Genomic DNA, 11,082 nt, shown 5'->3' with positions numbered 1-11,082 from the left:
CAGCTGCTTCAAACACCAGAGAGCAGCCTGACCGCCAACCTCCACCACTGACAACACACACACACACACACACACACACACACACACACACACACACACTTCGCTTGCTCTCAGCAATGCACAGTTAACCGCTGCAATACGCCACAGCGAGACGCAGTACGTGTGACACCCTATGTTTTTTGTCACCTCCTATGTTTGTCTGCCATCAATTAACTATAACGAGAACAGTGGGTCTGGACAGAAAGCCTGGTATATTGTGTTATTACGGCTCGGCTGTTATCACTGAGGAAGTTTGTCTCAGCTGACCGCAGCCACCATCAGGAGCAACTGAAAGCAGACAGAGCCACCTATAAAAGCATATTGGTTTAAACAGCCACTCCCTGTCTATTAGCTCAAAATGACATTTAATGAGGCCTATTAGCTCTGCCCCGAATCAGCACTGTGGCTACGCTAGACTAATGACACGCATTACACACACACTCTCTCTCTGCAAAACTTGTCATTTGGGTCCATGCATAAAGGGACAGATATACATGCATTTGCAATCATATCTACATGGCCAAAAGAGACACGCCTATACATGCCTGTGCAGTACGTTTGAACACACTCACACACACACACACACACACACACACACACAAAGACACAGACACAGACACATGCATGTGCACACACTCGCTGAGTTGTTGGTGCGGTGGCAAACCACAGGGTAACCAGGAGCTGTCAAGCGATTAAGCACAATGCGAGCCACAGAAACCGAGTTAGCCTCCCGCTAATAACACAGTGGCCAGAAGGACTTGACTAACCACTTACCGTACCCACACACACACACACACACACATGCGCACACACACACACACACACACACGCGCACACATACACCGTAAACCTCTGAGGAAAATCATACCACACGATCTTTGAACCGGGCCTCGGCTGATATTCGTCACTCTGACCACGCAATTAATTAGCTAAAGCTCAGCGCCACAGCTCAGAGATATGAGCCCCCCGTCCGTTCGCGGGTGGTCCGACTTTATCCGCCCACTGGTATTAGATGAGGAACTGCTGAGGGAAATGACATCCCTCAGGAAAGGCTCATATGGCTGCCATAAGGCTCATCAAACACGCCGACACAAAATGTCCTTCCTGAATCAGACACCCACAACCAGGCACGCCATTAACAGGGAGAAAGGAAAAACAACAACTGCCGACAACATCAGGAAAAGTGTAAGGAAAGCACAGAGAGCGGACACTAATTTTAGCCTTTCAGGCTGGGCACCAGGCCGTGTTAAAATCTAGTGTTGTTGTCAGCTTATTCCCCATAAACAACGCTGTGTTTTTACAGAGAGGGACCACAGAGTGCCAGTGTGTGTCCGGCTTAAGACGGCCCACTGTTCTTTCTCCGTGTGTCTCCGTGTGGACCCCTCCCTGTAAGGGGCCCGGCGCAGCACAGGCCTCCTAATTACCCAATCATTTAACACAAAATAGAGCTGTAATGGCCGACAAAGGCCCCCCCCCCCCACCCCCCTATGTGTCAATGAAGCGTTCACAGATAGAAATCGCAGTTGTGCAGACAGCCGCTGCTCTCAGCTGCGAGTCTCTCTCTCTCTCTCTCTCTCTCTCTCTCTCTCTCTCTCTCCGTGCTGGAAACCTGGAGGAGGGGAGGTGCGGTCGAGGGGGCACATGTGTGTTTTGCCACCCTCCGACCTCGGCTTAATGACCCCTGAGAGGGAGACGTGTTCTGGCTGTAGTTTCTGGGTAAATTACACCGCCACTGCAATTCTGACCACTTAACAGCAAAGTGAAGAAGTTCAGGGGTTACGTACGATGACATACTCTTTATCGCTTAAATTACCGTCCCGAGACTGGAGCTGGAACACGCAGACCGCAAACAGAAGGGAAGAACAATGGCCGAAAGTGTGAAGTCTCTGTAAACATTCAGGCTCCTCTCACCGGATCATCAGGTAATACCGCCTTTGTCTAGTTTAATGACCCAGTTTCTCTTTGCATATGACACAGGGAGGCACACATCTTAAAAGTGCGACTTTGTTGAGAACAAACCGAAAGGTTTTTCTAAACAAAAATTTCCGCCCCGACTCTCCCATCTGCTCGCCACCAAAATGACGGGACTTGTTTGAAAGTCGTCAGACGGGGGGACGACAACAGATGCACAGGAAATGCTTTTGATCAAACAAAAGATGGCTCGAGAGCGAGGAGGGACGGAAGGGGAAGAAAGTGGGCGTGATCGCGAGTACATGTGTTGCTCGACGATAAGCATGTGTTTTCGGGGGGGTGCGTGTTACGGCAGGACGTCCGAGCGTTCGAGGGCAGGTTTCCTACAACGGAGAGCGACGGTGGCGCTGATCCTACCGTCTGCCGGCTCCTCTGTGTCTCTGTGAAGCCCCGGTGCCACATGTGACGGGGGCCGGTCGGGGCGGGCGGCTTGTTTGCAATGTGTTCATTGAGACGCCATGAGATGAGAATATGTTATTTTTTTTATTTTTTTTTATGAATAGGGAGGAGGGTTGGGGAAACAGCTGCATGCCAGACCAGTTGGCACTGACGGCTATAGTAAAGTTTTTTTTTCCCCCTCCTCAGTTGTTTTTATATGGCCCATTAAAATGAGCTGATGCTAGCGTTCTGCTACCCAGCGCACCCTCTCACGGTTGCTCCGCCTCTCTCTCAAACCGTCACATTTGAGGCTGCTTCCTGAGTGGTCCACTTAATTAAACGTCTGTTGATTTCTAATTAAACCCCGTCGCAAGCTTTTCCAGTAAACGTTCTGTTTGTTTATTAATCAACTGGCTTCATACCCTGTCACCGTTTTAGCTGGAAATTTTCTGCCATTGGCTAGGTGTAGCCACACCCACAGCTTAGTTAAAGGGACACGCCCACCCGAGTTCAGCACTCCGGAGGGAGCTTTGTGATGTCGCAGCAGAGTCTAACTGAAGGATGCTATTGAGTTGCATATTGGGAAATGTAGGCTCCATTGCTTCCTGTCATGATTTGAAGCACAATACTAAATCGCTGGATGAGTTAAAAGGCAAATTAAAGGAACAAGTATGTTGTTGGCAGTGTGTGTGTGTGTGTGTGTGTGTGTGTGTGTGTGTGTAAACATATTGCCATACTGTACTGTATGTGCGTGCCTTTGTACTCACTCCTGGGCTCACGCGGTCCATCCACGGTGACCTTTATGGCTCGGTGGTAAGTGGCCACTTGTGGCGGGTTGGTGAATACTGTGATTGTCAGCGTGAAGCTCTTGCCTGTGGTGACAGCAAACAACATCAAATGACACGCCATCCGCACAGACAATGACCCGCATTCATCGCTAAACCATCCCCAAGTCACAAGTGTGGTTGTGATCACATAACGGCAAACGCAACAAAAAAAGAAATCGCCTTTTAAGAGCTTTAACGACAGACAACATTTGGCTATTCGAGAGGATCTATTTTTTCCTCTTTTTTTTTTTTTTTTGGCGGAGCCTGAATGGGAGCTGGACCGGAGGAGCCAGTATCTTGTTATCCAGACTCTCTCCCCGTCTAACGCGGTGTGAGTGGGCGAGAGGCATTTTAATAGTCACTTCCTCTCTCGATAATCCCCAGCAGTTGCTGCCTCGGGGTCGAGTGCGTGTGCGTGCGCTCCCAATGTGCGCGCTGGAAGAACGGCCGTGAATCAGAGAGCAACAGCCAAGTCAGCAGCGGCGCTAACGTCTGAGGTATGCAGACGCGTCACGTAGCCATGGTTACGTGCAGGAAACAGGAAGTGGGGGGTGGGTGGTGGTGGTGGTGGTGGGCAGGTCGCTGCGGCGACTCATTGGAGCAGCTGTCCGTTCGGGCCACCTACCCACGCTGCGTGTTCTCCCCTCCACCACACTGCAGCTCACTTGTAAACATGCCTCTTCACGGCGGGGATGAGATGATGTCGGGGAGATAGCAGAGCGCAGACGCAACAGGTGCTCCACATACCTGGTCGGACGCGCAATGAGGGTCACCGCTCTGCTTTCTGGGGCCATAATCTCTGCTGTCATCTGTTAACCCGTGATCTAATTTAGGCTTACTGTCAAGGCCCTCCCGCACTATACTATTAACTCTAATGATGTTATCACAGGTATCTGATTACTCTCTGAATGAACTGCCCCATCTATCCTCGCTGTCATCGCAGCGTGGCACCATTTCAGCCCCGCGACCATCAATCCCGGTCCATCCCTGCCCGCCTCTGCGTGCACGACTTTCAGCTATCTGACATCCTATCAGCTCGCTCTGCTTTGGTATTCATTTCAGACACCTCGTAGTCCGATCTGCCCCGGCTCCTGTGTCACTTCCTGCGACTAGATTCTGTGTCTGAGGGACGCGCACACGCGAGGTCGCTGTGGCAACAAGGTACCCGACCCCCCCCCCCCTCCCCCACATCATCTCTCCCGACCGCCTCCCGCTTCCTCCCCTGCTTGACAGCTACAGCGGAGAAGGAAAGTCACGGGGCGGAGCCGCTGACAGCTCTTATCACCATCAACTTATCGTTTTTTGGGGCCGACTTTCTGCGAGACTTGGTAGAAAAGAGGTTTTCCAGTGAGTTTGGAGAGGGGTGAGAGCACGTCCTCGGTGCCAGATCCCGAGTCGTTAATCAAGACGGTTTAGCAAGACGGTAAATGTTGCTAACAGTCGCCTTGGCGTTGCCAAATATTCAAGGAATGCCACTGGAGCCAATAGGAGTGTGCCTCTGCCTTCGCTGCCTGAGGATATGTACAGATAGATCAGCTGTGTGGCTGCAGCACCACCCAACATGTTTATGAGCCTGAACTGAGCCGGGTCATGTCAGGTGAACAAGGAAAGGATGTAAAAATAAATACATTAAAGGAGTTGTTGCTTATTATGAGGTCAACACTGTCTTATGCAGCTGGACTGATCACACGTAATGTCTTTGTCCACAGCTTTATTTCAACTAAAAGGACAAACGTCTCACCTGGGTTCAGGAAGAGATGAATAAATAAAGAACCCTCGTTTTAGAGCTCAGACGTGAAGAGATGGGCGGTGGGCTTTGAGAGATCATTATGCGGTTGCCACGAGGGGGGAATGTGACCACTAATCCACGCCGCTGAGCCTAATAGCTCCTGCTTGAGTTGCAGTAGTGTTCCTGTGGACGGTCGTGTGTGTGTTTCTTTTTCTTGGGGGCCTCACCTCTGCCACTGCGGCCCACGAAGCGGAGGTCGTTGAAGCGCGCCACCTGGTTCTTCATCACGCCCGAGGCGTTCCGCAGCTCGGCGGAGTAGTTCTCGTCGTTGCCCGCCATAACCGTGACAACGGTCCCGTCAGTCACGTCTCCCAGGGCAACTACCTGTGGGTGGGGGGGGTACAAAGTTCAGAAGATTCCGGAACATATTCTCTTCCTCTGTTCACGCTTAAAGGAGACGATTGAAAACTGATTCCAGAAAAAGAAAAAAAAAAAGACGAAAAATTGCTTCAGTTTAAAAAGCCAAAAATAAGAGTGGAATCAAACCTCATTCAAATAATTCATCGAGCTAATGTGACAGGCTTGTTTTACACCAAACCGTCTTCCTTCGCATCGTGTTGATAAACGGATTTAATTTCACCTCATTTCATGTCTCTGGTGCAGTCTTTAAAACAAAAGCGGCGGAGGCCTCGTGTTATCATTTAGATTCCTGGATGCAGATAAAAGAGCGCGGCGCGGGCCCACAGAGCAGCAATAATTACAGAGCAGCAGTAATAAAAACAGTTAAATAACACATATATTTTAAAATGTGTCACATTTGATTTGGAGCCAGGGCAACAGCTACAAATTTCCACTGCGATGTGTCTTTGATCCATCCTGTAAATAATATCTGTCACGTAATTAATAGGGCCTTTCCTGTGAAATATCATGGGAGCAAAAAAAAAAAATAAAAAATTGTCAGAGCTTCAAAAAAACGGCCGAGGAGGCCTGAAATGTCTAAACAATTAGTCTTTGCTTGTGTGGTGAAATACACTTTTTTTTTTTTTCTGACATTGCTTTGCTGCTCATTGAAAGTTCAGTAACATCAACAAGTGAAGACCAATTAAAGTAATTTAGTATAATCATAAAAATAGTGGTTACAATAGGCCTTGCTGTGGTTTGACCATATAAATAACATGTTGTAATATAGATTCATTTAAATCATTTTTAACACTAAAAAAAAAAGAATTGCCTTATAGAGAAACATGTTATACATAACTATGGAAACAAAGCTTTTATTGTGGAATTATTCACTGCCAGGCTATTTTATTATTATACTGTCCTACATTAACTGATTATTGTCAATAAATACAAAGAAGATTTTGTTTGTTTACAAAATGAAAGGAGAACATGTGACTCCTTTCCTTCTATGTCACCAAACCTTTGACGTCTATATTTTTTTTATTCTGGCCCTTTAAACACCATGTTTCCTTAATATTTTGTAATGTATTCTCTGAATATATTTAGTTAGTTATAAAGACACACAGATCATATGTATAATAACAATTCACGACATATTTTTTTCAAAAACTGGGAAAAAGTAGAAGGGGATGAAAAAACGAATAATTGATAACAGAATTAAACTGATTGAAGTTGTATAGATTTGTTTTTTAAAAGAAAGAAAGACAGTGTTTTTTGGCCTAATGTTGTGCTCGCGAACACACGGAGGTTGTTCCTCTCTCTTTAACTCACATCACTGGGACGGGGGGGACTCACCTTGAAGGCGACAGGCAGCGTCTTGTTGCACCGCCAGTGGGAGGGCAGCACCGAGCAGAGGAAGTTGGGGCTGTCGGTCCGGACCAGCTCGGCCGGGTGGTCGGCGATGATCTCGGCCATGCTGCGGTTTTCGTGGGGACGCAGTCTTGGCACCGCCGCCGCCGCGTCCGGCTGCCCGGCTGGAGAGCTCACGTCGTTCATCTTTCCTGGGACCGGCTGGAGGCTGTTGGACGGCGGACTGAACCTCCGACTGGCGCTGGGATCTACGGGAATTCGCATCACAACAGCGTTGATTATCAAAAAAAAAAAGAAAAAGAAAAAGGCACCGCAGGCTCTCCAGCTCCTCTCTGTCTTTCTGTCTCACACGCTCGGGGAGAAAGTCGGGAGCGTGCGCCGCTTCTCCTAATGCCAAATGGAAAAAGGGACTTCGTGAGCGCACCGCGTGTCAAAAACCTCCTCCGCTACAAACTTTAGTGGGCGCCTTCAAAACGACAACATATACTTCCCCGGCAAAGAGAGAAACAACCCTTGAAAAGCGTGATGATGTTTTAAATGACGAGCCCTTTTTTTCTTCTTCTTTCAAACTTCTCGAGGGACGCGTCCATGCGCCATAACGCAGGCGTAGTTGCTCGCGTGAGGATATAAATAACATCAAATAAATGTCCGAGTGCGTAATGGGCTATACGATTACAAAAAAAAAAAAAAAAAAAAAATCAGGTCTAAAATGGAACGGTCGACCCAGATGTTAAAAGAAGTTTTTGTCTGTCTTCCTTTAGTGAGAAGTCAAAGCGCTGCTCCAGGTGCGTCATTGAAGTCTTTGTGCCAAACTGAAAGGCTCTCTGAGCGCCCGCAGGCGATGTACACACGCACACGCACACGCACACACACACACACACACACACACCAAAAAGTGTTCAAAGTCAAAGGAAAGCGCGTTAACAATACTTTAACAGACGCTTGCAGATTGTGTATATTTCCCGTAAAGTCGCTCGACAGGTTTCGTAAATAGGCTTAAAACAAAAGTTGATGAAGTCGAAAAAAAAAAAAGATTCATCGCCGGCGAGATGAAGGAGGCGGAAAATAGAATATCCCGTTTTTGTAGCCGTAAATGCGGTTAGCGTTTTGGAGGACGGGGTTTCCCGTGCGCAGGCTTTTTGTGGTTTATATAGCTCGAGCGCCCAGCAATTATTGCGCTGATGCGACTCCAACACGTGGTGTCTGAAGTCAGATCCATTCCCTCTGCCGTGATCTATCACGCCTATACAGAACGACCGGACAAGTCAGTGAAGTCTACACCTTCATGAAACACACACACAGACACACACGCACACGCACACACACACACACACACACACACACACACACACACACACACACACACACACATACGCGGGGCTTCACGCCTTTCTCTCTATTCACAGATAAGAGTTTCACCGCTGTACGTACCGACATGTTTACCGCTCCCCCCGGACCGTCCGCGCGCTCCTGACTCCGGGGGATGGTACTTTTTCCTGTCGGCAACACGCGTCGGTGCATCGGTGTTTAACCGTGTTGCGTTGCCGCTAAAGTCCCGACGAAATATGCGGCTCGTGGAAAGGTGCGTTCAGAGAGCCGAGCTCGCGCGACGAGCGAGTTCCACTCCTCCATAAGGTAGAGGAGCGAGTGAGTCACCGGAGGAGCGGTGAGTCAGGTCGAGGCGCAGGAGTAGAGTTTCAGCCGGGGCGCAGGGGAGAGCTGTTGTGCAGGTGTACAGGTATTCTGCTCCGCACGCGCTCTGATGTATGTGCGTCCATACTTCCACCCGTGTGGCCGTCTCTTGTAAAAGCGAAGGCTCTTTTGAGATTTTAATTTCCGCCTCATACAACTTGTAAAATGATTCGATATTTACAATTACATGTAAAGTCTATACAGCGCTAAAAGGTGACCACAAGTCCCTGACTATTCCGAGGCATATTTCAACATGACAGCGGTGGAGAGTAATTAAGTACATTCACTCAAGTACTGCAGCTAATTTGAGGTAGTTGTACTGCAGAGTATTGCAACTTCTACTACAATTCAGAGAGAAATATGGTACTTTTAAAAAAAAAAAAAAACACTACATTTATTTCACAGTTTCTGTTACTGTAAATAAAGATTTTACATTCAAAACGTATGAGTATATATATAAAAAAAATGATGCAACTACCCAGCAGTATGAAATATGAGCGGCTCACAGTAAAATGATTCTTACACATCAATGCATAAGAATCCTCCAATAACAGCACATATATTAGTATAACCCTCTCAGCAGCATTTTTACTGCTTTATGAGTATTCATCATCATGTTATATTTTCAACACAAGACTTCCCCAGTGCGTTATGATACACTTTAAAAAAAAAAGGATTTTATTTTACCACTGCAAAACTAATAATGTGAAAATATTGAGCTTGCAAACTGTACATTATCTAAACCCAAGGCCCAAAACAAATCCCATATTTTGATTAAATCTTTAAAAAAAAGAAAACATTAAAGTCATCTTCTTTTTTTTTTTTTTTACAATGCATGATTATAAATTCCCACCTCGAACAACAACAAATAAAAAGGATTCCATGCTTTTATCTCATGGCTGAAATGTGTGGTATTGTGGAGCGGATGCCGCTCTGAAGGCCTGCCCTCCCTGTGTCTACTGTAGAGGGCATCATCTCCCCTCTGTGAGCCGGCTCCCGTCACCCCACCCCACCCTCGGCCCTGATTACCCATCAGTCTCCCGGCGCGTCTGTCTTGAGTGCCACATCACACAGCGGCATGTGTATTTGCCACTCTGTGTTCCCTTTTTCTTTTTTCCGTCGCTCCCACACAGACTTTTATTGCCCGAGAGTCTTAAAGACAAAAGGCCTTTGATACTCCGGGCCTGTTTCAAAATAAAAAAAGGGACTAAAGGAGTCACAGCTGTCAGGTTATTTGGGTCCTGTCAGGGCTTTTTTTTTATTTTATTTTTTTATGCAGCTTGTTTTTAAGCTGTAAAGTTGGGACACAGTCTTGTACATTTTATAATACGGTTTCTGTGTTGAGAGAATAAAAAAGCCTAAAGCCAGAGGACTGTAAGTAACTTGAAATAACTCGACTTCTTGTGTTTCATAAGTATGTATGTACGTGGGCGTGCGCATGCATACATGTCTGTTAGCGAGTGTGTGTGTGTGTGAGGATGTGGGAGGGATATATATAAAGTCTGAAAGCATTGACATGCATCTGGCACCTCGTCATGTGGACGGGGAAGGGGAGAGAGAGAGAGAAGAAAAAAAGAAGGAGTGATTGAGTTACACTTCCCCTCCGCGTGCCCCAAACACCAGAAATATGGTTCACATTGTCCCACATTCTGAACGATCGACTAACTATTCATGGATGGATACATGTGAATAGTGGTAATTAAATCTGTTATAGTGATAAACATGGCCTTGCAGAAACCGTGGAGCCGGTTTATTCCAACAGAGTTAAGTTTCAGCTCCGATAATATCGCCTGCTTTTTTTTTTTTTTTTTTTCACCGCTGAATACATTTGGCGTAATGTGGAAAACATCCTTAAATGTTGTAGTGGAATTTAATTTAGGAAATGTCGAGGATGAAATAAAAACAAACCTCTGAGTCAATTTCATGCCATCAATTTAATCAGCCTAATTATTTATAACGCATATGTGTTTTACGTTATTCTGACTGAAATTTGAACTGGAATTCAATCTTTTTTTTGTTCTTTTCTTCCCCTTAATAGACTCTATAAATGTCACATGCCAGTTTTTCGCTCGTTTTCAAGCCAACTAATCAGTCTTACATTTGGATTTTCTGCACCCTGTTATTGTCCCTTCAGAGACAGCAGCACCCCCCCCCCCCCCCTCGATGTAGTCGTGACTAAAACACTGACAAGCTCGGCTCATCAAAGAGTGTTTGTCCCATCTGACTCCGCTTTGCCTCTCCGCTGCACGTCCAGCATCTGTCTCCCAGCTCCCCTGATACAGGATATACGGGCCCGCATTCACGCAGCAAGGCCCGCTGGTCTGTCTCCATGTCATTCAGAAGTAGGGCGACCTCTGGGTTTCCGAAAAATCGGTCGTTTGAAGTCCGGGAGATGTGAGGGGGGGGGGGGGGACACCAGAGAAGGCGGTAATGTGCCAGAATACGCTGTTCAATCAAGAAAAAAACACACCACCGTCCTGGATTTAACCCCAGCCACAAATCAGCTCCTGATTAAACGCCAATGCCGTACGTTTCACGCAAAGCACCGCGCTCCTATCGTGTCGGACCTCTCCCCCGCTCAGCATTAACAAACTTAATATCGTGTAGTAATGAATCAAGCATAAAGCCGTTCATTCGACGCGGCTGCTTCGCTCGCCTGGCGCACAGCTGGATCGT

The 11,082-nt window shown here is 47.1% G+C and overlaps 1 protein-coding gene across 1 annotated transcript in view; it reads right to left on the bottom strand.

Annotated features, from left to right (window-relative positions):
- The window catches only part of LOC137887265 (runt-related transcription factor 2-like), a gene marked incomplete at its 3' end in the record, with an annotated part of 14,069 nt that extends 7,091 nt beyond the window's left edge, over positions 1–6,978 (bottom strand). Inside the window, 3 exon segments of the mRNA XM_068730104.1 lie at positions 3,156–3,260; positions 5,172–5,328; positions 6,700–6,978. Coding sequence (XP_068586205.1) covers positions 3,156–3,260; positions 5,172–5,328; positions 6,700–6,978 — 541 coding nt within the window.
- Between the last annotated feature and the right edge of the window lie 4,104 nt (positions 6,979–11,082).

Source organism: Cebidichthys violaceus, unplaced genomic scaffold, assembly GCF_023349555.1.
Source record: "Cebidichthys violaceus isolate CVI_PGR_0920_01 unplaced genomic scaffold, fCebVio1.0.p SCAF_499, whole genome shotgun sequence".
Taxonomy (NCBI): domain Eukaryota; kingdom Metazoa; phylum Chordata; class Actinopteri; order Perciformes; family Stichaeidae; genus Cebidichthys; species Cebidichthys violaceus.
The sequence above is the reverse complement of the archived record's forward strand: the minus strand, read 5'-3'. Positions and strand labels throughout refer to the sequence as shown.